The sequence below is a fragment of the Mizuhopecten yessoensis genome, unplaced genomic scaffold (genome assembly GCF_002113885.1).
Source record: "Mizuhopecten yessoensis strain PY_sf001 unplaced genomic scaffold, ASM211388v2 scaffold3627, whole genome shotgun sequence".
Classification (NCBI taxonomy): Eukaryota; Metazoa; Mollusca; class Bivalvia; order Pectinida; family Pectinidae; genus Mizuhopecten; species Mizuhopecten yessoensis.
In genome coordinates this window covers 1029057-1057049 of record NW_018405139.1, presented here as the reverse complement: position 1 = coordinate 1057049, position 27993 = coordinate 1029057, and the positions used below count along the sequence as shown (strand labels likewise).

At 35.4% G+C, this 27993-nt stretch overlaps 1 protein-coding gene across 1 annotated transcript in view; it reads right to left on the bottom strand.

Annotated features, from left to right (window-relative positions):
• Positions 1-16541: 16541 nt before the first annotated feature.
• Positions 16542-27993, bottom strand: part of LOC110447822 (galactoside 2-alpha-L-fucosyltransferase 2-like) — an 18514-nt gene continuing 7062 nt past the window's right edge. Inside the window, exons 2-3 of the mRNA XM_021493761.1 lie at positions 24156-24209; positions 16542-18214 (exon numbers count right to left, since the gene is read on the bottom strand). Coding sequence (XP_021349436.1) covers positions 16899-18214; positions 24156-24209 — 1370 coding nt within the window. The 3' untranslated portion in view covers positions 16542-16898. The remainder of the gene's footprint in view (positions 18215-24155; positions 24210-27993) is intronic.

Genomic DNA, 27993 nt, shown 5'->3' with positions numbered 1-27993 from the left:
AAAATCTCAACCGCGTTAAGAAAAAAAATTCTCATAAATTGGGAGTCGTCGTTTTATATTTGATTATGGTTTTGTTTTAATAAAGTTACCGTTTTTGCCGATTTTTAGGCTGGGAATCTGTCCTTATACGACAGTTTACGGCGCATTCGTGAGGTATCATGGAGGTCAGACCTTACATCGCTCCGGATGATAATCGACGATTTAACTACCAAAGGCGGAATTGGCATTTAACTTCCTATCCCATAGTGATATACAACAAATCATATTAACATTCTGCTAAAACAGATCTTGAAGAATTATATTAGCAATTATTATTATTTCCTTTATTTCCTTTATTTCCTCCAGAAATGAAGAGTTACAGAAATAACGAACAATACATGTACAATTCAACACTATTGAAAGAGAAGAAAATGCATTCACAATCATGATCACACCCTTACATAGTGACACCCACATGCACATGGACAGACACACACATAAGAGAATAATAATAGTACCACGAAGTACTATAAACACAACACAATGATTTAATAGGTACTATTACAGTCATTATACGGTGATAATTATGGTGATAATTATGATGATAGACAGTATAACACTAATCATACATTACATCACACATTGATATAATAGACATATTTACACTCCTCAAACTATATTATCATATAATAGTATAGAGAGTAATACACTTCTCGTACTAAGCAATCATACAACATTGTAATAAACAGTATTACAAGCATCACACTATAAATTATACAGCATTATTATAGACAGTATTACTGTTACATAAGTCTTACAATACAATCATACATTGAGTAGAACCCGTTGCACGAAGTCATACAATATAGTCATACAGTGGTGTGAAATACAAAACATACAATATAATAATTAACTTGAAGAAACAGCGCAACCATGCAATGATTTCAGTTGTAGTAATACATATCACAAGATCAATTAATACAATACAAACAATATTATGCATGAAAGTAAGTTGCACTAATCAACAGGAAAGACGTAGGAAATGCTTGCCTACTAATATGAATACAAAAATATATGTATTTCATGTATTAATCTTGCTGGAGCGTGAGGTACACAGAAGTAAATTAGTGATCATATTACTCAGTATACAACATTCAAATATCTAAGGATAAATTACATAATACCACTGTATTGAAGAATTTTAGTAATAATAACAATGGATTTTATTCTAAAGTCCTCCAGTTCATATGGAGATAAGTCATAATTGAAAATACCACCAAGAAGAACATGAAGTAGATGGTAATTAGACATTACATTAAGATTAAAAACATTACTGATATCTTTTACATTACTGAGTACATACCAAAGCTGGTCACGTAATAGCTCTGTGTGTGAGCATTCGAGTACACTATGCATAATAGTATCTTTGTGCATAGATCCACAGTAATGACACAAATATATATTTTCATTATCGCNTGTAAAACATTAACAATGTCGGGAACAAAACCTCTACTAAATTGAGACAGGTTGAATTCGAATAGACGCTTGATAAGAATTTCGCGTGTTAAACAGCCAACTTCCATGGAACATATTCTACCAAAAAATAACATTTTCTTTACGCTGATGTATACTTCTACAGAAAACCAACCAATCAAGGACGTGCACATATCTGTTCTTGTTCTTACATTAAAACCTTGGATTGATTTGACAATGAAGTTTTGTGCTTTTTCTAACATGTAAATTTCATTTTGCTTTAATTGCCACAATTCACACCCATACAGTGCTGAGGGATATACTTTACACTTTACAATTTTTGCAGTGGTTAAAGGATTCAGAGCACATGGATGTGCTCCAGAACGAATTAAGGACATAACACCACTCTTTAATTTGGAACAAGCACGTTCTGTACGTTCGACATTGTTATTTCTACTATTCAATAAAACTCCGACATGAGTAATACTTTCTACAATTGGTAGTTTCTTTCCATATACAGTTATATCACAATTAATATTGGGTTTCTTTTTAGCAGTAAAAACAACAGTTTTAGATTTAGTAGAGGAAAATGTAAATCTCCACTTTCTACTGTATTTCTCGCAAATAGATAGTAGATACTGTAAACTATTAACGTTATTGCTGATAATACATATGTCATCAGCTTGTGTAGGTATATTTATTTGCGAGGAAAGAACTATTGCCCCTTTCCCGCTTCATTTAGCAAATCATTAATAAAGACTTAATACAGTTTTGCGGATAAAGACCCACCTTGTAAGACTCCCCGTTTCATGATTACATTGTCCGACTTGAGACCATTAAAAACAACATTACTGGTAAATCGAGAATACATTAGTTTCATGATATTCCATACTTCATATTTCAGAAATCTATTTTTGGTGATGTATGCGTGCTTGACCTCGATAAGAGAAAGTACCCGGTGGATTGAAGCTGAATCTGTAATAAGAGAGTTCCTAGACAGACAGCTGGACATCGATCAACATATCGAACTCGCTAACGTTCACAGGTTTGGCAGGAAATCCAACAAAGGTCCAAGACCAGTAGTAGTCAAATTCATTTTCCAGAAGGAACTTGACATGGTGCTGAAAAACGCAAAGAAATTACGAGGTAAGCCATACAGAATAAACAAACAATTTCCTCAGGAAATAGAGCAAGCCCGTAAAAGCCTCTACCCTAAATTCAAGGAATTTCGTGAGAAAGGTGATCACGTCAAATTGGTACGCGACATATTGTATGTCAACTGACAACCCTATGATGACAGGTGATCCTCCAAACCACAGGCCACAAGGATCCACGGTAGTTACAACTCACAGGAAACCCGAATCGGCGTCGTAATCCATAACGTGGACGTATGAGCTCTACTCCTGAAGGTCCATAGGGACGCGGGGGGAACAACACGAAGTTTAATGACGTTAGATCTTCAAACCACCATCTTAAGGTACTTTCACTCAACTGCTTTGGAATCAGGCGTAGACTTAATTACCCCGAGTTTCAAAGTCTAGTTTCGAAACATGATATCTTATGTTTCCAGGAAACCAAAACTGACGACATGGATGTGTTGAAATTGGAGGGTTATGAGTTTGTTATGAAAAACAGGAAAAAATACAGTAAAACAAGGTCAGGAGGGTTGTATTAGGTTTTAAATCTGAATTGAAACAATACTTGCATGTACACAAAAACGAAAGTAGCGAAATGATGACAAGTATTCGTTGTTAGTTGGTGACTTGAACGCCAGAACCGGTGCAGAAATTGATTATCTAAATTTCAATAGTGATGAGCATGTAGTTCACTATTTCCCCCACGCATTTCATCCTGAAAATATAGTTCAACAGGTCAGAAATACCTCCGATAAAACTGTAAACCCATATGGGAGATTACTCCTGGAAATGTGTAAAACTAATAATCTGTACACACTGAATGGTCGTATAGGCGACACTACAAGTGGGAAAACTACGTGTAAAGGGTCAAGCATAGTTGACTTCTTCATTTCTAGTAACAATCTTTTAGAATATATATCAAATATGTCGGTTGGTGATGTAGATATACTCTTATCTGACGTACATTCTCCCACCACATTGTCTCTCAAATTTCCTTTAAATTCTCCACAAACCCCGGATAATAATCGTTGCTCTGAAGTAATTAAACCGTGGGATAATAGTAAACGAGACATGTTTGTTAGGTCAATTAATGGTGAAGAGATTAACAACATGATTGAAGGTATATACCAACTATTTCAATTGCACGAAGTGACAGCGGAATCGATTAATCAAAGTGTTGAAAAAATGAATACAATGCACATAAATGCTGCAGCTACTGTATTCGGAACACTCAAATTACTAATCAATTAAATGATGACAAACCTTGGTTTTCATGTAAACAGGCACGGAAAAAATACAGGAAAAGTAGGAATTATTTTACTAGATGTAAATCGGATAACGCTAGATCGTATATGGCACAAACAAGAAAGTATTATAAGTCAATTTTAAAAACAGGAAAAAGATTAAAAAACAATTACATGAAATTAAGTACAAAGATCCTAAAGACTACTGGAAGATAATCAATCCAAAGAAAAGTAAGCATTATGACATATCTACTGAAGCCTTATTTAACTTTTTCCGTGACCTAAATAATTCACCTACTACCAGCTCAGAAGCAAAGCAAGAACTTGAAAATGAAATAGGCAACGTTGATTTACAACAAATTAACATCAGACTTAATGAACCAATATCAATTACTGAAATAGAAAAATTTGTTAAAAACTTGAAAAACAACAAATCAAGCGGTGATGATCAGATCAAAAACGAATACATTAAAGCTACCAAAAATATAATAATACCTTTTTATGAAAACCTTTTTAATGGTGTATTCTCAACAGGGGTAGTTCTTAAGTATTGGGTCGAAGGAAATGTTATACCAATTTTTAAAAATAAAGGACCTGTATTGGACCCTAAGAACTATCGACCCCTTTTACAGCAATACTTACCAATAGATTAACCAAATTCTCTAAGGATTTTCAGATTATAAACGAAAACCAATCTGGCTTTCGTAGAGGTTATTCCACAATTGACAATATCTTCACCGTACATTTGCTATTTGAACTAATCAAAAGTCAAAAACGGAAGAACACATATTGTGTCTTTATTGACTTTGAAAAGGCCTTTGATACTGTTTGGCGTGAGGCACTATGACACAAATTATTAGCTAATAACATCAATGGAAACCTGCATAGAATTAAAGTCAATATATACAGTGAGATAAAGTCAAGAATAGTAAATAATGGAGAAACGTCAGATTTCTTCAGGTGTGAAAATGGAGTCAGGCAAGGTGAAAATATGTCATCTTTCCTTTTCTCCATCTTTCTCAACGATATACAATGGTTTTGTTTATCATCAGAGAATGTCAACGGTCTTAATTCGGTATCTGAATTACTTGAAAACAAGCTCGGTATGTACTTAAAGTTTTTTTGTTTGTTATATGCAGATGACACTGTATCATTTATTTTTTATTAGCAGAAACCTCAAACGACCTCCAAAACATGCTGGATGGTTTCAAAACATATTGCGATAAATGGAACATGAAAGTAAATATTAGCAAGTCAAATATCATGATTTTCAGTCGAGGGAGAATACCTGATGATTTGAGATTTAACTATGATGGCAAACCGCTTGAAATAGTCAAGGAATTTAACTATTTGGGTATTTTATTTTGTAAGTCTGGAACTTTTCCAAAAGCAAAAAATATACTAGCGCTTAAAGGAACTAGAGCCATGTACGAGATACTGAAAAAGGGTAGATTGCATAATCTATAATACAGTGTCTACTTGATTTATTTGACAAAATTGTTACACCAGTTTTATTATATGGTTGTGAAGCATGTTTTTTTTCTAATAATACCGTCATAGAAAGAGTCCATTTAAAATTCTGCAAATTATTACTTCACCTTAAATCTTCTACCTCTGACATCATGGTTTATGGAGAGCTCGGCAGGCATCCTCTTGGTATAGAAATAAAGACCCGAATGATATCATATTGGTCAAAACTGATTCGAGGTATAGAAAGTAAAATAAGTAATATTTTGTATAGATTATCAATTATTATCAACGAAGAAAAAAACGGTTCCTTCGCATGGATAGAAAGCATAAAGAGTACTCTGAATAAACCAAAATCCAATTAATCCAAAGTGGATTGCTCAAAAAGAAAACTTAACTTGACTGATCAGTTCAAACAAAACTGGGCAGAAATATGCAGAGATTCTCCAAAATCCACCATATACAAGACGTGTTCGAAAACTACTTAAATATTCTCTCAAAAAATGATGCTTATACTCTTTGTAGATTTAGAACCAGACATAGTAACTTACCTGTAAAAGCCGGAATTAGGAGTAATATACCAAGACATGAACGTATTTGCCAATTGTGTAATGTAAGAGATATCAGAGATGAATTCCATTATATATTTGAATGTCCGGCATTAGATAATGAAAGGAAACTTTCTCTATCCTCTATGTTAATTAGACGTCATAGTGTATTATCGCTTAAGGTTATAATGTCATCTAAAAGAAAAGCATTCCTAAAAAAATATGTACTTTCTATTATACTGTATCCCTCTATATAACCACGCATGCTAATTACTGTACATGAAATATTTGTATTTATATATCTCAGTATACCATTGTAATGCATAGGTGTTGAGACAAATAAAAAATAAAAAGTTTGAAAAAAAAAAAAGACAGTCGGGACACAATGCGAATCGTTTATATTTGATATGCACTGATGAAGCACTGTATTCTGTGTCCGCTTCACTACGTCCTCGATTGTTCAGTGATACAGGTAAATATGTAACTAGATTTTAGATTGTTGTGATGGCCACACACGTGTCACTATTTACCTGAGGCATTAACGTTATCAAAACAGTCCTAACTACGTAATGTAATGTGGGTGTTACTTCCGGGTTCCGGGTTCTGAGGCAGTCGTCAGGAAGGCAAAATTCTCACCTGCCATGCGAAAGTGTACCTCTTTGTTTAAGCCAGGGACAGTATATATATTCATTATACGTACCTGTTTAAGCATACATCAAAATGTATCGAATGATTCTTAGTCCAGAAACCTTCAATTACACCTACTGAAAACACTTTTTTTGGTACTGTTATTAATCTTCCTATAATATATGTACATGTTTTCAGTGTGTCCAAGACAAAGTATTGTGAGCATTTCTTTATCAACAACCGCTCTACGGGTGTAGCTAGTAAGGTATTATTTAGACCTACCGATTAAGAACATAAATATCCCAAGATGCATAAGTATAGCACGTGGTAGTTGAGTGGCGCAGTGGATAGCGCCCTTGTCGTTCAGCAAGACGGTCGGGGTTCGATTCTCCGATCGGACGTAGGTATGGGGGAGGGGGAGAGTGACAACGTGGACTTTCTCTGGTTAGTCCGATTTCCTCCCACATTAAGACCCCTTGCATGCTACTACGATGCCTCAAATATTGCAACACGCGGGGATATGGGAAGGAATTCATGTTTGGTTAATGAAGAATTAGAAGTGTGTCGACTATGGATAAGATTACGTAATACGGACCCAAATAGACTTGTTTTTTAAATTCATACTTGGTCCCAGTCCATACATAGGAGTTGGGAGGATTTTTTTTCAATGACTATGTTGATAAAAACCATTGCTTAGACACCGCTAAATCTGTTCTTTGTAGAGAAGATAATGATAATTGGAATCGAGAATTATTTAATGACACAGGTAATAAAATTAATGGAAACAAATTAAGAATGTATATACGGTATACACAAAGCGTGAAACCAGAGACGTGTGTCACCAACAGTATGAATAGAAGTCATCGTAAATGCTTAGCAAATTTTAGATGTGGCAACTTGAAACTAAATATAGACACTGGACGGTACACCAAGCCTAAAATTCCCTATGTGAAAGGGTTTGTAGTCTATATGTACATATGGTCAACATTTGTTATTGTATAGAAGATGAAATGCACTTTTTAATTGATTGTGGTTTTTATGATTGTATCAAGAAAACATTGCTTGACCAAGCTACGATTTTAAATCCTTTTTTTTTCTATACATTTAACTCCCTACCGAAACTCATATTTTAATGAATGAAGCAGATTTACACTGTTCATTAGCAGCTGTTCTTTATACAATGTATAGACGGAGACAATGTTTTGATAACTAGAGAATATAATGATTTGACAATTGTAATATGTGAACATGTAGATTTACAATGTCTCGTAGGTCAGAATTGGCCGGATGTTTTAATATTACCTTGTGTAAAGGCTGTATATTATGTATGTATGTTAAAACATGTGACACTTTGATAAACTATTTTACTACTACTACTATCCGGGTCAACAACAGCAGTGATTTATTAAGTTGATATAATTTATTTCGCAACTGTATTAGAAAATAACAAAGAGCCATAACTCTGTATATAGTTGCGGTACAGTACGCGACACTCTGCAACTAAATTCCGTTTGACAGTCGTTGGTGAGCAGTGACAGACGGTGAACAAATGGCAATACCTCTGTATAGAGTGCCGGACAAAATCAGATTTTAGTGCTCGACATTCCGCAATCCAAAGAAGTACTATCAAAAGGAAATCAGTAGTTGAAAGACTAAATGATGTATGCCCGGACAAAGTGTCGCATAAAGGGACAGACGGAAGGCAAACCTGCAGCCCCTCACCTCTCGGGTTGTTATGATTGGGGCTAACTAAAAGCAGAGACGTATATACAAGGCTTTGTACGTCTCTGTTAAAAGACTTTAAATGAAATTGAATGTAATTAAACACATTATCTGATATATTGTATGATTTCGTGGGACTGAAGACATTAGTATACGACATTTTGTCATACCCCTCATCAGCGCAAAACTAGCTAGGGGAGCAAAGGCCCGAGGGCTGATATCAGGTCGATGGATATTACCTTTTTATCATGTGAAATTTTAGTCTCTGTATATTAATTTTTTATGTGACACAAATTAAATGACAGGAAATTGTTAATTAAGAATATTTTAATGTTAAACAACAGAAAATCAATAATAACACCTTATAATACCGCATCTGATTCCCGTTAGACGGCGCTTTGCTCACTCGGCAGGAAGTTCCACGCTTGACAATCGTTACGGAAACGCTCGAAGCCGAAGTATGACACAATTAATTAATTACCCAGAAATACTACGACTAAACCGCTGCTTCAACATCTATGGCAATAACTCAACTAAAACTATTTTCAACTAAATAACGCTATTGGTAGCCTTCTTAGCTTAATGAAAGCTGATACTTATACTTAGACAAAAACTGACTATTATAAGTTCAGCTTAATTCTTTCCACATTCAGTGTCCATCTGGAACTCTCCTCCTCCAAACATTGTCGCCTCTCCGACGCCTCTTGAATGCGTTTAAATGAGGCCTCCAGAAACACCACATGTAAACAGATTCCTCTTTGTTTTAACTTTTTATTTCTACCAACCATTATTTTTCTATTCGATTTATACTTTTTCATCTTCTAGTTCTCATCTATGTATTCTTTCTGGTTACGTAATCACTATTTTTGATGTAGCACCTGTTCAAGTACACGTAGATGTAGACTTGTCGACCATTATTTGTAGCTATACTACTTTCCACCAGGGACATATTAAGCCAAATACGTAGTATGTATACGTCATTGTTTCCACACAGTGCGCGCCATTATATGGCATCGAGGTCATAATCAAACGAAGTGTTCTAAGATCTATAGAGTTATCTCTCTTTATATAAGATTGATATGCTACACAATGCTAAGGTTGATGTTGATGATGACATTGTTACGCCATATAAATACACGAAAGATACATATGTATATATATACAACAAACAATACGTCTGTGAAATACCCATAATCCTAACTTGTTTTTGCGTGCCTGCAACACGGACAGCGATTGGCTAATAAACACTTACGTTATCCTAGACATGATAACTTTATATTGCATAATCCGACCGGAAAATTCATGTCCGCACTACATGTTTGCGCCAAAACGTCACGGTCTACCAAACGACTGATGTCAGATCTGGCTTGATCTGTTCTTAATCAGTCCTCGAAACTGATATCACGTGCAAGCATATCGCGACCCCGTAGTCTGTGTATTTCGTCCGTTTCTGTGACTAACGTCATAAGCTGGCTTCTTCAGTAAATGACATCATGAGCTGGCTTAATCCCGACCCACTTCGGAAGTATATAATCGTCTCTGTTATACTTAACATGGTGCGGAGGTATCCAGTCGTAATGGAGTACTGTCCCTTGGTTCAGAAACCCCGCCCACCAGCCATACGTTCCCGTGGAGATGATCACGTGATTACAGAATGACAGTATAGCCATATCTACAAACCTGTCGTTGAATCCAGCAAAAACTGACACTCCACTGCCATTTATGACGTTTTTTTCACTCCATTGTCTAGCTTCGTCGTCTGGGTTGGTTGCGACAATGAAAAGAACATTTTCGTATTTTTGTAGGAAATATTTTTTGGCACTTTCTACATATTCAAAGTCCGCTAGTGGGCGCCCCTCTCTGACATAATCACCGCGGCGAATATGAATGCCCACTTTTGTCACGGATGTTGGACTATATGATGGGTAAACTTTTCTTGATAGTTTTCCTATTATACGCAACGCTTTATTTTGAATATTTAATTTCCATTTAAACTGTCTTCGCAAATCTCCAAAAGAATGAGAAAAATACTTCCAAGTTTGAAGATATCCAAATAAGGCAATATTTCCATTTCTTGGAATTTTAAATTTTTGATAATATCTTGGCCTTTCTTGAATGAATCTCATTTTAAACCATCGACATCTCGTAGATCTGTCAATAGGAGATTTTGGTACATTTCTAAAAGGTTCGTATATGGCGTCTCTCTCGTCCATCGCCAGTGTAAGGTTGTAATCGTACGCTACTCCGTAATTACTAGCATACAGAAACATGAGATTACCAAGTCGGTACCCCAACGATGATGGACAGACGTACCGACGTCTGTCTATTTTCACCGCCGATCCTGATAGAGCAGTCAAGCGTGGTGTAGATTTATTTATTTTTACTTTGTTCGATAATTCTATTTCACTTAGTTTAATGTATTTTTCCACTTCACTGCTGTATATGATTCCGGAGGCGATACCAATAGCGAGGAGAAGAAGGGCTTTGACTGGACGCCGATTACAGCATTCAACCAAACCTACAACAGAATAAAATGATCATGCTGAAGACGATATACCGTGTCGTGTCCAGACCTCAGGATCGCAAGTTTATTATATTGTCCCTTTGGATAAAATGTAAGAAAAATAATAAATAAATAAAACCTTTAGAAACAAAGTGAAATACCGTTAACATTTATTTTTTATGATTTAAATTACATAACCTAACATTCATTAAGTTACATTACTAAATTATATACAATTTGTTTAAAATTATAGAAATACAGCGTATAAATCAAGTTATTAGCCAGGAGTATTGCATTATAAATGTATTGCATTCGATAACTTAACACGTTATGTATTGTATTATGGCATGTGTATCGTGATAGACATAGCGAAACGTATCGTATTGTGACCAGTGTATCTCTATACGTATCGTATTGTGACCAGTGTTTCGCGATACGTATCCTATCGTGACAAGTGTATCACGATACGTGCATAGTGTATCACGATACGCATCGTTTTGTGGTCAGTGTATCGTGATACCTATATAATTGTGATGATTGTATCGCGATACGTATCGCATTATGACAAGTGTATCGCAATACGTATCATTTTGTGACATGTGTTTCGAGATACGCATCGTGTTGTGACATGTGTTTTGCAATGCGTATCGTACTGCGACTAGTGTATCGCGATATCATCGTATTGTGACAAGTGTATTGTCATTCGTGTCGTACTGTGACTAGTGTATCGTGATATCATCGTATTGTGACTGGTGTATTGCGATACGTATCGTTACGATACACAAACACAATGAAATACAATCTATGCTAACCGTAAAATGTATATTGTACAATATAATACTTTCTTGTAAACATAATAATTGACAACATAGATATATATATTATAACTGAAGCTAAAAGATATCACTCTACCTTGTATGGAAAATACAGGCGTGCTGATTGGTTACTTGGAGAGGTCAATACCATGACCTTACCGCAGCTTTCGTATCTCATGACGTAGGTGGTAAATACAGGTAAACAAAGAACACTGCCGTATTTGTCAGAAAAAAAACAGTAAACCAATATATTAGAACTAAATGAATTACAAACATTTACAAAATATTAGGACTGAATTATACTATATAAAACATAGATCAATTGGAAAGTGTGAATGAAAATATCAAATTAAGCAAACAAAATTACTAATTTTGAGTATCAGTTACAACTAATTAGAGGATTCTATTCATCTACATTACATTAATATCAAATATAAAAATTAAAACGATCAGAATTAATCTAAAGCATGCACATGGATTATAACACAATAAGACTTTGCACAAATACTAATGTAGTGGAAATAACACAAATTTATCAGAAGAAAACCCCCAACTATTCATGGCCTGAATTAAGAAGGAAGCGGTGAGAATGTGTAATGGATGTTCACGTTTGGATTGTCCAGGTTTGGCAATAAATACGTTTAAGGTTTACTGTTCCTCTATACGTGGACCAGGAGACACGCTAGTCTAGTGGTAGGACGCCGGGCTCGTGACCGAAGGGTTACGGGTTCGAGTCACGGCACGGCACTGTGTTGTATCTTTGAGCAAGATGTTTTACTCTGTTTGTTCCAGTCTACTTAGCTGTAAATGAGTACGTGGTTGGACAGCTCTAGAATTGTTGAAAGCTAGCTGTTAGCGCCGAAATGGCAGCTCCGGCTGTATGCTCCCCAGGGAGTTGAGAAAGATATTGGCTGGTTGCAAAGGCAAACTTTGTTGTGATAAAGCAGTATATAAGAACCTCGAATTATTATTATTATTACACTTCCGTTTTCCCTATACACAGTAACCCCCCCTTGATTAACCAACATTAGGATCTAACTGTAGCACATTTCTTGTCCGTACAATTCCGTTGACCAGGTAGCACAGTCGTTTTCACCAATGGAATAACAATCTGAAGTCCATGGTTGGAATCCCAGACTGAATATATATTTTTTTTTTATTTCATCTCCATTGATTGTTCATAAAAGTCCTGCAGTATACTTTTCTTTTCAAAAACAGTTTATCAAAGCATTAGTCATGCATGAAAAATGTGTTTTCATTTTTTTGGCAGTGGTGACACGAGGATCCTTTAAATATTATATTAAGACATATTCCATAATAAAGTGGGACTCCCTTCACTTGTATTTAAGGAATGATTTTTATTTTTTCAACATTTATGAGGTCATAACAACAATGGGTTTATGGACATATTGAATGAATCGCGTTAGCGATTCATGTAAAATATGTCCAAAAACCCATTGTTGTTATGACCTCATAAATGTTGAAAAAATAAATATCATTCCTTATATTTACATTGACGAATCCTTTCAGTGGATCGATATAACAACGAATAAAACAAATAAACAGGGTTTGTTCCTGCTTATACACGGGTGCAACGCAGTGGCGAGAACAGTGTTTTTTCGCGGGGAAATGTGACACTATCGTGAGAGATCTTAGCAACCGTCAACAACAATAACACAACAAAATGTAGTTCCATATTCAATGTTTATTTGTAGCACAGGACACGTGAATACGTGGATATTTCACAAAGCACAGTTCAATAATATTTTAAGATGTAAGAATTAAGCATCTAGGTCGGTCGTTCCGAGTGAGTAGTTTTTGTAGTGTATTACTACGCAGTGTGATCAGGTTACTATCAGTTCCCACGTGCTGAGATTCTATGAACACCTGTGTTATGCATTTATGAATGTAATTTTTGTCAATGGGTCTAAGCATACAGAATGTAAATATTAGAGATTACATGTCTCTGGTAAGATGTTATAATTTTATAAATAATATGTTATGAGATTATTTTATTTGCTTGTTAATATTGATTTCATCCTAAAGCTTTGAACCTTGTTCAGAAAACGAAGAGTGGTAGGCTTTCTCTGTCGTATTATTGATCTATTTATTTGCTCTCTGCAGTTTGGCAAGGTTTTGAAATCGTGGTTTTATAACATATTTACGGTACACAACAACTTTGTTTCTTTAGAAAAATGCATTTAAACAAGCACCAGACTGAGTCTATGCCGGATCATTCGCCCTTGTTTTAACAAAACTTTATATCAACCCTTAAAAAGTATTATACCACCATTACCTATTGGAAAACAAATTCACGCATACTGAGTATGACATATATATGGCCCGTATCAAGGGTTTTCTTTGTATACAATGTACGTTTCAAACGTGTCGTAGCGGGTCAGGACCGACTGGCCCCTAAATGTGAAGATATGATTGAGTCACTCACCCAGTCATAATTTGACAAAGGGACCTGCAGTCGGTCTTGAAACGTTGCGACACGTTCGATGATTATATTGTTTGTGTATAAAGAAAAAAAACATAGGGAACGTCTGATGAGCTGTTGGTTGGGTATACAAACTCTCTATCTGAGGGGCAACAGTTACCTATTTCAAACACTCTTTCTCATAAGGTATTGTAAAACCGGAAGATATCACAAACTTTCTATTTTAGGCCTCCTTTATCTCGAGTGTATAAATGACTTATCTGACGTGTTAGATTCAGTTTCTAGTCATGTAACTGACGATACATCTCTTTTACACATATTCTATTCTTATCGTAAAATAAAGACTGCCCTAATCTCATACCTCAAAGTAATCGCAATATTACCGGTCTTCCCTCACAGCTATCAAGCTACCGCTTTCGGACAGGGGAAGAGAATGACAGTACAGTAAACAAGTTACAAGTTGTTGATCAATGTCAGTATGTTAACCAAGCAAGCAACTTTTCTGGGCATAAGACTCTGAACCGAAATGAGTAGTAATACGAACGTGACCCAAAAGTAAACAAAACAATCGGAAGCCACGTTTGACTATCGTTTGGACGAGAAGTGTCCACCGTAAAACCATGGTTATAATATTTATCTACAATGCACATACGTGTACCATATTGTATGTATAATTTTAGAACCGAAATTAAATATCAGGTTTAAAAAGTCGTATTGAATATTCTCGTCGCCCTCCCATAAGGCCAGTACCGTTAGTACAGTGCGTCATATCCGTTTTCAACTTCGTTTGAAATGTTGCTATCAGTATCACTCACCTAGATCAAACATCAAGCTTTACAATAAAGTAGAACAGCAATATCATGATCTACTCTTGGTTCCTTTGCCACCTCAAGTTGTAAAACGTTCCTTCAATACCGACAAATAACTGCACTGCGCCGTGCTGTCCGTGGCGACCGCATTACGCATTTTTTTTTAATTTAGCAGACCTCCGCGATATGACGTCATTGACAAACAATGTAAATACTCATTATGATTATAATTACTTTTTTGTGATTTCTTTCATTGTTTCAATACAAAATATGACATAAAGCTACATATGTAGTACGAACTGATGAAACGCTGTTTTATGATTGTTGCTTCTACAGGCTATATTTGAAAAGTTCAGTCACATCAAAAGTAACGTGCTATAGACTGTTCCTATAATCAAACATGTCTTGATTCTTGGTGTGATTCTTCCAATTCTTTTATGTCGTTATTGATTTGAAAATTAAGACAAAGACAAGTCAAAATGTAAATAAAAGTAATAAACTGTTTTCAGATGCGATTCAAGGCAATATATTTACATTTGCTCTGTATCTTCTATTACAATGCATTGAGAAGGTAAATGTTGTTATGAGACTATAGCAACATTTGCTATTGTCTCGTCATCGATCTCTTTTGTGACGTCATCAATTTCATTGTTGTCATCACTTAATTTGTTGTTAAAAGAACTGTTCGAAATACTAAATAAAGCATAACTATTCTATCAAAATGTAAATACAAATATTGAATATTTAGCAAATATTGTAATAGTCCTATAAAACACATTTCTATTGCTGACAAACTTACATAAAGCCCTGCTTCATTAAGTTTGCCATCAATAGTGATGTGTGGTATTTCTAAAACATGTATTGCTTAAATGAATGCAACTGCAAATGTAAATATATTGCCTACAGAAAAAATCTGAAAGCAGTTTAATGCTTAATTAAAGCCAATTGTGCTAAAAAGTCTGCAGTAACTTTGAGAAACTAACAACAATCTGTCTCAATAGGAATTCATATTTATTCTCCCTAAATCGGACGAAAGAAAATTAAATACCATTCCGTAATTCCAAGTAAAGATGTAACTGCCGCTCGCTAAATTGTCAAGTATTTCGAGTCAAAATTGTCGATTAGTGCTGATTGTATTTTCTGATTATAAAGTCATAATGTCAAACATTTTATTTTTAGAATTACTATGTCAAGATAGAATTACTAATTTCAAGATTTTGATGATTTGAGTAAAATAGATATTGAATTTTAATCATCTTCTGATCAAGATCTGTTCATAAAAAAACATAATAACGATTTTTGTGGAGCGTGAAACTATTATAAAGGCAGGTAGTATAATTTTAAAATTCCTAATTCCATTGTGAAACTCTTAGAGACTTTCTCTTTTATTTTACTTTTATCCGTTATTGTGCAGTTAAACGTTATGTATTAAGACGCGAAAAGGTGTATGCAAATATAATGTACATGTGTTATTTGGTTGGAAAAAAACCCAAAAGACATAAAATCAATACCTCATAATAGTACACGAAATCTCATTCGTTCCCTAAAACATCCATTTCCTGTTCAAGTTGTTTCGAAAAAACGAAATATTGCTTACGGTATCGTAGAGAACCAATCGAATGACACATATGGATTGAACGGCGTTTTGTGTAATTTTCATACCGGCATGAAAATAAAAGAAAACGCCGTTCAATCCATATGTTAATATTTTTACTAAAGAACAATTGTTTAATTTGATTTATTTGTTCTTAAATAATTAACTAATTAACTGCGTTTTGTATATGGGTCGTCCTTAAAAAGAGATCGGCGGAACAGTCCTGTTTAAATAAAATTGGCGCCAATAATTAACCGTAGTCATTTGAGTGTTTGACGCAGGGGCATTCTCCATGTTTTGCGAAACGAAGACTTTCATTGAGCAAGGTTAATCCATGTCATCATAATTAAACCACGTGTTACTTCACGAGAGTTTTTGCTTTCATACTCAAATGAAATGCATTTCCGCTGGCAATGATGTAAATATATCTACATGTATGAGCACAGCAAATTAACCATTCAAAGAACGTATCACAAATCGAATCTCACTTAACTCTTAATATCGCAAAAATAACATTATCCTTCTCCGTGTGTAGAAATTATAGTGGTTTGATTGTCCTAAATTGGGAGTTGCTCCAATCAATTTTTGTTGCTTTAATTCCAATCCAGTACGGCAGAATATAATCCTCCCTATTGAATTTATAGTGGTTCTTCGGAATCCAATCGTAATGTATGACTGTTCCGTTACTGAGAAAGCCCGCCCACCACCCATATGTTCCAGTAGATATTATCACGTGATTAGTCATTGACAAGAGCGCCATGTCAACATAGCGGTCATTTTTCGCTCCAGAAAACACTGTCTTCCCCGTACCATTAATAACATTTGTCGTACACCAGGTTCGAGCTTCGGATTCAGGGTTAGTGGTAACAATAAATAAAACTTTAGGGTATCGGCTCAAGAAATATTGTTTAGCACTCTCTATATAGGGCTTATCCGCCATTGGTCGATGTTCATGTACGTAGTCCCCTCTCCTTATATGTATTCCGACGGTGGTTACAGAATTAAAGTCGTCTTTAGGATAACTAGTTTTGACCAAACGTTGGATAATATTCACAACTGCTTCCCGTATGCTCTTTCTCCACGTAAATTGCTGCTTCAAATCATCAAAAGAATTTGCAAAGTACTTCCAAGATTGCAAATATCCGTTTAATTTTACATACTTATCTGTCTTCTGAATGTTAAATCTCTTATAAAATCTTGGTTTGACTTCGTTAAAAGACCTCTGGCCTCCTCTGCAATATCGCGATTTTGGCTGTTTGGGTTTAGGAATCCCCTCAAAGGGACCATATATATAGTCTCCGTTGTTAAGGGCGAGTGTCATGCTGAAATCGTACGCGGTACCATAACATGTGGCGTACAGGAACATGAGATTTCCTAGTCTTGGACCGTAGCCATTACAAATATATCTTTTCATGTCTTTTCTTATAGCAATACCAACCTCAGACGCTGGAATTTTTCGTCGTAAATTTTCAATTTTGAACGATTCTTTACTTCCAGGAGGCGGATGTTGCGATCTGGACAGTCCTTCGACCGTTGGATGCGCAGTAGATTTCGCTTCCGGTGATTGAGTTCTGTTACTGACGTTATTTCCGCTATTGGCAGGAATTTTATCAGCGAGTGGAATGCTATTCGAGTCCAATCCTTTGCTATTTGTATTACTTCGGCCTTCCTCTGGTTGGATTAAGTTATCGTCATTGGATAGTTCGATCTCCATTGGGCGGGGTTCACTCTTCATATCAACAGTCGTTAAGGAGGAACCTGTATAACTAGCTATGATAAATCCAAATGAAAACCCGACGATGAGCACGAGTGCTACAGCGGAAGTACTGCTTATTGGTAATGTTGATCGTCGTCCTGAAACACCAAATATATAACCCATTGATATCATACGCATGCGCAAACACAACTGTTTCAGATAATCTTCCTTCATTGAAGAAAATAGAAAAAGAGAAGTTTATACGCTACTGGCAATTTTAAATAAGCAGCCCGTAAAACTGTCATTAATAAGTTTTAAATGAGGACAGATTTGAATACAACACTTAATATATGTACTGAATAATCATTCGTTAGTTCTGATTAATTAAATAATGTTAATTAATACAAATTGATACAATCACGTGTAGGAAGTGCACTAAGAAACACTTAGAATTTTGGAGACAGATTACTTTTTGGAAAATGAAGCATTTGGAGGCGAGCTATTTTAGGGCACCCGTGCATGTGGGGAATCAGGAAAAGAATACACCTGCTGTTATCCACTGCATGTATAGTAGGAGGCGACTAATGTGGAACCCCCTGCAGGATTGGGGATTTGCTTTGGTGTCCTCTATTTGGGGACACAAAGGCGACCAAAATAAATCTGCTGCGCCCATTGCAATATTTGGGATCTTTATCTTTCTTTCTACTTTTAACGACCTTTAATTTCCTAGCGCCCCAGGTCGGGACATACCAAAGTCCTTAAAAATGATAGTTGTTATTCCCTGCTTAACGTTCAGCATTAAGGGGAATGGCAACAACTGGTTCACCCGTTATCAATATAATGTGACCGGGCGGAATGCTGTGTTGTGTGCCTTCGGCATGATATTTCAGTGAGATAGCACTATTAAGTTGGCATCGTATCCGCGCTATCGCAAGGAGGCAAGCACACCAACATACCCTATTTCCTGCATAAACCCACGCAAGCACGCATACAATACACACATGAAGGCACGTCCTTATATGACCTTAGCTGTCAATAGGACGTTAAACAAAATTAAATCTAACCAAACCAAACTATTCTAAGGACATGTGTTTTTGTATATACGTAGGAGATATCCACACTTGATTTTCTGTTTTATCACGAGTTAAGTTATAGAATATCACGTATATACGATGTTTCACTGCTGATCTGCGCCCAGTTATTGGTATTGAAACTTTTATTCCACGAACACGCACTGTTACGCAGTATCACGCACTACTATCACGCACTGTCAGCAATATCACGCACTTTCACGCCTCACTCATGGAGAAAGACGCTTCGACAAATCAGCCGCATCGTTCACATCCCATCCATTTAAGTAGTATGTGCATCGTGTATCATTGAAACTGGTGCAGTATTTAAGAAGGGGAAATACCAATCTTTTTTCTTTTAACCAAGGAACATACCTCTAATTCATGTTTTTATTCATATTCAGTTTGTCTACAGACAGATGGACAGATAGATGCATTGACAGACAGACAACCCCTCCAGCAATTTATTACATTTAGAGGCCCTGTGGTGGGGAAACACAATTCACAAGGGCCATGCCCGAGTGAAGCAGGATTTATCGAGTAAAAACAAAGAAACGTTCTTCACTAATGCAAGAGCACTAAATAATATTGTATACTGATCAATAGAACAATAACGCAACAATGAAGAAAATTGGGTTTCTGCTATTGTTGTCTGTTTCATCAACTCCTAAGTCAGATGTGGTACCTTTAACTGCTCCACAAAAGGGTATATATATATATATATATATATGTTATAAAATGCTGATAATTTCATATTTTTGTTAGTTTAATGATATTCAAGCATTTGCTTCTAACATGCCAGGATAGCTGTTCTTTTGAACCCTCAAAACAATAATTCCCGAATTTTGCCAAAGCCCGATGTTTTCATGTGACATAGCGGACATCACTGAAAGCACGAACACGTCTGTTGCAATAAACTAAATGAGCCACTGTAAAAACAGTCGTAGCTTTTTGAATACCAGAACACAGTACAGTTTTAAAAGCTGTGTCAGGTTTCATCTGTGATCAAAGAACACTGTTTTCCTGGTAAATACAAGTAATTGTAAATCTGTCCATTATGACTGTACATTATGTCATCATGTAATATTTCATATTTCTCTGCACTTGTAAAGTTAAGGAGAACAAAGAAAATTGCTTTAGATATGTGACGATAAAAGTATGATTTTTTTCATAAAGCTTTTTTTATTTCCGATATGTTCATCACTTGCAACTTGAAAGCCCTTTACTAAATTTTGCATTCAAATGAACTGTTTTGTTTTGTAAAATTGGCTACATGTAGGTAATCTTGTCGCATTTTTCGATTCAAATTATTCGACCGTATTAATGTTGCAAAGTCATCGCTACTTTTCCAACATAAATACTTTGTAATTCTGATTCTTTAGGGTGTGTCTGTAACTTTTTTTATGAGGATTTACAGTATTGATAAATCAATTAACTAAATGCCTGAGCAAATTACTAAATTACCTGCAATAATACACACACACACACTCACACACACACACTCACACACACTCACACACACACACACCCACCCACCCACACACTCACATGCACACACACACACACACACACACACTCACACACACACACACACACACTGCATATTGATATCAATTTATTGTTTAGACAGACCGACAAAAGCTCTATGATTGAGTTACTCATGCTTCAGTAATCTTTCAACCCAACTGAAATGTAACACGAGTCTTGGTGAAAAACATTGCATACTTTGTAACTTCTAGTTAATATTTTAATCACTTCCGAACTTTTCTGTAATTGAGGTTTAATGTAATTTAGCAAATAAGTTGGTCTAAAATGTTGCTTTATATGTTTAAATATTTCAATTTCTACTTAAGTTGGACTCAATGCAACTACCAAATATTACCTGTTTCATTTGCCGATCAATTGACCAGATTAACATTGTCTGTACGTATGAATACATATTAATAAAATATAATGCATAATTCAAAGGAAGAGTTTATTAAATTACACCCCAGGGAGTTCGAAGAAAATCATGTCTACATATTGAATTACAAAACGAGGTGACAGCCAGGACTTTTTAATCTCAGTAAATGCAAAGGTACATCGAGCCACACACGTAAGCCAGTTGACAATGTTGATATTCCATTGTCAAGAAAGAGAAAATAACAATGCTCTTTTTGTCTGGCACTGTCTTGTACAATGTGCAAATTACTGGTTTTAGCCAATAAAATCAATGATATGACTCAATACAATTATGTTTTATTTGTATATTATAGATAAATAATTTAATCTTGCTGGTGACGAGCATTTTAATTGGCTTAAACAATTATGTTATCAGCCTATAACGTAAAAAATGACGTCGCCGTTTGTAACGTCGCTTTTGTTTGACTGATAAAGAGTCCATCAAAAAAAGTAGATTTCCATAGGGATTGTGTATAGTAGATTAAATTATAATGATTAACTTGAATATATTTGTTATGTTAAAAATATCTTCAAGTTAATCCTTTAATAGATAGAAACTTTATTTAATTTACAACAATTCTGAAATAATATAGAAAGTTATATTGATTACTCTTGTTGGCCCGGATGTTGGTGCACGGAGGGTCTTAATGTGGTAGGAAACCGAAGTACCCGGAGAAAACCCACGTGGTGGGGCAGGTGCCCCATACCTTGGGAAACCGAACCCCGACCGTCTTCGAGAAAGGCGAGTGCGTTACCCAATGCGCCACCCGACCATTAATATATAGGTCCTTAACAACCTATGTAAAATTAACTACGTAAACGAGTATTCTTGTTTCCATTGGTTACGATTTTAACAAGAAAATGCAGCAAAGCTGCTGGACACCAAACCCTTTTATGAAAACGACTTACTGACAGTCCATCAACCACGAAGGAACGGATCCTGCATACTTGAATCTATTTAATTATAATTTTATAAATTGTTAATGACATTAATTTTGTCGTTCAGAATATTCCGTTCATGCTCAATATCCCTACGTTTTGCACTATTGTCACTTCTGAGAGAGAAAAACCGGGACTTAAGATGATTAACATAAAAGATCATTTATACCTTTTGTTAAAATTGCAGCGATTTTTGCAAATTTTTCTTTTGACAATGTACCTATTTGACTATTTTGGATAAATTATCAATCATCTTCTAGGTTAAAACGTCAATCGTAACCCCCGCCCCTTTGAATGATTGTTATTACTTCTCGACTGAGATTGCTACGAAAACACATCTTGCCACAACGCTGGTATTTTGGTTGTTATCACATATTCGTTTTATACAAATGAAATAAATATTTTGTATTGAACGGGAAAACCATGAAATTTTCTATTTCTTTATTTTTTTTCACGTCACGCTGTGCAAATTTGCTATACAGAAAAGCGCGGGAATGTGTCACGTAGTTTTTGACGCAAAGTTGTAATGGGTTTTCACTGCAATTTTGACGTTTGCTAGTATTATCTGGTAAAATTTCCTGACAAAAATGATATAAATTGTGTAGTTAAGTAAAAAAAACATTGATCTATGCTGCAAAGGTAGACAACACAACCATTTAGTCTGCCGTCACTTCAACTAAACTTGAAACTGAAAATCTACGCAGAGAAACTAATGTACCGTTCAGATTGGACAATACTAAGAGTGAAGTTTTTACTCGTGAAGATATAATGTTTGTTTTTTTTTATCAAATGGAGAATTAATGATATTTCTCTTACGTGCAAACTAATAAATACCGATACCGTAGACCATCATATTTTTGAAGACAGTATGCGGCCTTAATTTCCCAGAAGGCTTTCAAGCATGGGGAAGCACAGGAAGTGGATAAAGTGTTTACAGATCAAACCCCGGCGGCGCTTTGCGCCGCTTAGGGGTTTGAAAAAATATCGTTTGTAACCATTTTTTTTTTATTGTTTTGTGTTTTTACACTCTATCAAGTGATAACAAAAAATGAGAACATATTTTGATGACGTCATACACAAAGTATTACTTTTCCCCCCAAAAAGCGGTCATTTGTCACACTTGAATATTCGTCTGCGATTACATGCTATTGAATTGGTCACTCTAGCACTATGCTTGATTTTATAATAAATGACAAGGAAACATTCTCAACAATTAGCGAAGATCTGTGCATGGCAAGATGTAAAGGAGCCTATTAAAAGCTCCGGCCCAACTAGATCGGTGCGTGTTAAAACAAGGCATTTCTTTAATCAGCATGTAAATCATTGCCCTACACGTATTCATAAAAATACTATTTCAGTTGTGAATCAAAATGACAAACGTTTTGTTTGAAAGAAAAGAGTTGCCTTCACATTTTAGGATTAAATTATAATGATTGGTCGAGATGATAAATTGTTCTATCGATGAAATTACCAAAAACAGTTTTGCAATTTTCACATAAAAGCTTCCCAGTTTCCGGTGTATACGTTCAGAGTTCACTTCGGTTTCCAGTCTATACATGGATAGATCAATATATAATCTGGTCCAATCCTGGCGATTAAGTTATCTATGGGGTGTATAAACTGCCTACAATTGCAACAATATTTGATCCTTGAGAAATGTACAGAAATGTACAGAAATGCATGTACCTGTAAACAGAATAATACAGATTAACGTTAAATAGACACTGTAGAAATATATAAGACCACAGATAAACACAACACCTCAAAACCAAATACGTGTTTTATAAACTACTGTTATCTTATAATCTTTGTAATGGGCAGTTACATGGTGGTTTTAAGTTGATGACGGAAACCGCCAAGTCAATAAATTCTAAAAATACATTAATAAATGAAAATGTTCTTGAAAAATGAAAAATCATCACCGATACAAGATATCTTCAACGTTGATTTAGCATGAAAATTGCATGCTAAAACGTTATGATAGCGCCATTTTGACTTTCGGCGAATAAAACATTTTCCTTCTCCGAGTTTAAAAATTAATACATCACCATAAATTCAACCCGTCACAGATTATTGAAAACCGCTGTCATTATGAAAACATTACATCCACACCACACGTTTAGCCTTCAAACCTAGATCTGTTACTGACCTGAACTGTCCATGTCATATTCCTTAATCCTCACTTTCTTTCTGTTCTTGTCCACTTGAAGATAAACGAGGAAACAAACGTTATTAATTGTACATGAAATATGTTATGCCGTGACTATACAAGTAAGTCTCCGTCAAAAGTGAGGTTTATCATACGCGGACGAGTTCAGTCATACCTACGACCGTGCCATAAAATAGTGCTACAGCCTTATCATTATGTGACGTAGTTTTTATATCAGAACATGCGCGGCTTCGAGAAAAACAGGCTCATGCGTGGGTTTACGAGAACTGCGCAAGTTGCCAATCTCTGGATTTACCTGAATAAGTTCAATTTGTACAACCTCTGAGTTAATAAGTTCAATTTGTACAATCTCTGAGTTACTAAGTTCAATTTATACAATCTCTGAGTTAATAAGTTCAATTTGTACAACCTCTGAGTTAATAAGTTCAATTTATACAACCTCTGAGTTCATAAGTTCAATATGTACAACCTCTGAGTTAATAAGTTCAATTTGTACAATCACTAGTTTAACAAATTAATCCTACACACGAACCATCGCAACACCGTAAAGCCCATTGAAAATTAAAAAATTGTAAATCAAAGTGTAGCTCAATGTTACCAGGCGTAGCTATTCCGTCTTTGCGTATTGCAGAGTTATCTTCTCTTGGGAGCAGGGATTGATTGTTACGTCATTGGTTTGTGTGAGAAAATCACGTCGTTTTCTCAAAAATTGATGACGTTACTCTCTTAAACAAGTGACGTAATAATCAATACCTGTTATCAAGAGAAGATAACTCTGCAATATGCAAAGACGGAATAGGGGTAACTACATTACTACAGACTATTTATCAAAATAACAACATAAATGGGCTACCACAGGGACATAGCTATTGAAATATCTCATATATTGCATTTTAGTTCCCTGTGCTATTTAGATCATTAATTTCATTATATTAAAAGAAATACTAGCACATATATTAGAATACAAATTACATAACAGAAATGGCATACAGCCTCTTGTTTACGGGACTTGCCAGGATAAAATTGGAACCCGACAACTGGAGTCAGCAGTTCCAAGCACTCCAGTAATATGCCCAGAGAACTACATGGGCTTTGGTCTCTTGTAACTAAATATTACTAAGCGTAACACATGTACTTAAGTGACTTCACTTGTAACTTACTGCAATTAGGAAGTCAGTATCGTAACTTATATCCGAAGGTTACACCAGATGTAGTCGATTTTAACAGATGATAACTTAGGTAACATCAGATGTAGTCGATTTTAACTGATGATAACTTAGGTAACATCAGATGTAGTCGATTTTAACTGATGATAACTTAGGTAACATCAGATATAGTCGATTTTAACTGATGATAACTTAGGTAACATCAGATGTAGTCGATTTTAACTGATGATAACTTAGGTAACATCAGATGTAGTCGATTTTAACTGATGATAACTTGGGGAACATCAAATGTAACTAATTGTTACTTCTGGAGACATTAGGTTTTATAACATGTAACATTAAGATTAATGAAGAAGCCGTATAAAACACCTAAACATCACAGAGTTTGTCGTACACAACATCAGTATTAGCACGGAATTAGATTTAGATACCAGAAACCGGTCTTTGAGATAGCACGCAAGCGCAGTACAGTTAAATTGGCTCCAGCGAGAGGGTCATATGCCGTCACGGTTCGGTGCACAAATACTAGAGGTGGACAATGCAATACATACGTGAAATACATGTGGGTGTTTTGCCAATCCCTGTTATCTAAGTATGAAAAGGCAAAGCCTTAAGGTGGCTCCACACATCGTCATCAGCGTCCATTTTCGTGACGTACTTCCGGAAAAAGTACAGCTCGGACTCAATTATCTTGATCGAAATGTGCATGTACACCGTGTCGTCATTTCCGTATTGCGTATCGGGCATTCAATATCGTAGTGCAAATTATATTAACACCTGGGCCGTTTTCGTTTAAACGGTCAAACCGATCGGACCACTGTTGTTCGTTTATTAAATAAGGTGGGACCTAGTAATCTGATGCTGCTTTCAGGCGAGCCTTGAGAAAGCCTTGCAAGTCTTGCATACACATTTGTAGGTCCGCCAGGATTTATACCCGGAATTGTTACATTTATAAACGGTCAAACCGGTTGTTCCGCATAAACGAACAGGCCCCTGGTAAACAATAGTACACGTGCGTGCCGATGATATGTCAACACCCGATATCGAGATTTTACCGGGAAATGTATAATCACACGTACTTCAGGAATAAAGCTTTCCAATTCATAGACATAAACAGACTCACGGGAAGACAGTGACATGAGACCAGACGACCTCAAGAAGGTCATATAGGAAACACATGGAATGCGGACGTACCGACCTCACATGTGCATATCACGTGCTTACACGAGTTCATAAGCTCGAGGTCGTTACGATTTTCGCTGTTGAGGGAGTTTCGCTCTGTCGATTAAATCGTGTTTACAAATGTAGTCTACTTACTCTGTGAAAATAATGTTTTGTAAAATATCAAGATACCTATGAAATGCATGTGTGAGTGCACGTGAGAACGGCATACCATGCGATAGCCTCTGGTCACATATGTACCTGACATGTAATTATAAATATACCGTGAGTTAGCGGACTGTGGAATGATGTCCAAAGTGTACATGACTGAGGGTAATTTGGTTCCATTAAAGAACAATAAATTGATAATTTTGATATCATATTTTTGATTTATTTCCATCATTTTTGTTATATGTAAACAGAGACAACTGTCATTGTGTAAATGTCACCCCTCTGCAAAAAGTTCCGACTTTTTTCAAGGAAGATAACTCTCACCCGGATCGAAGTGATTGTAAAATGTAAAATAAATTAATTATAAAGCCATTGTGTATATTTTGTTCAATTTCCCATTCTATATGTATAGATCGTTGTGTTCTGTTTGCTTTTAGCTTGTAGATAATCACTTTTATCCGTACAAATTCAATAAAAAACACTTTGTGTAACATGTGTTACCTATTTTGCGATAAATAAAATATTTGTAGGGTTAATTAGAAATGCTTCTTTTCATTTTATTATTGTTGTTATTGTTCCGAACAATGCCACACACAAAAAAAACCCCGGAAAATATTAAAATTGACGAAATTCATTTTTTTGGTATTTTTTCCAAAAAAGTCCCCAAACTATCGGAATGTTTAGATTTTCATAAAATCAACTCTACGTAGTTGCATAACCATTATATGAAAGTTTCAACGAATTTTGCTGGTTAATTGCGAAAGTGTGGAGCCACCTTAAGAGAAAGTTGCTTTTGTTGATCTCTGATATTTACTGACTCGATCAGAATGAGATAATACTAATAAGACAAGCTTTATTTAATGTCAGCAAGTCGAAAAATAACAATAAAACACAGGTTGAATTTCACACATATTTGTTACAGTCAACGAGGTTTGCCAAATAAATTAAACAGTTTCTGCCTTTAACTAGTTACATGTATACATCAGCACGCGGTGTAAAACAGAAATACGTTGCTGAAAAATGGCGTTAAACTCGGTGATCGTGGTCTGGAAAATCGTTGTTGATTTCAACTAAATGCATTATCAATTGTTTCTTTTATGAGTGGTAATGTATATATTCATTATTTAAAGACTATAACAAGACTTCGAATATGTATGTTATTTTGTTCATATTCTCAACAATGAAATGATGAAATTTTAGATGATGAACAACTAATTCTCAGTACATTAGATATATACAGACGTAGTCCTCAGTACACTAGGTATATACAGACGTAGTCCTCAGTACACTAGGTATATACAGACGTAGTCCTCAGTACA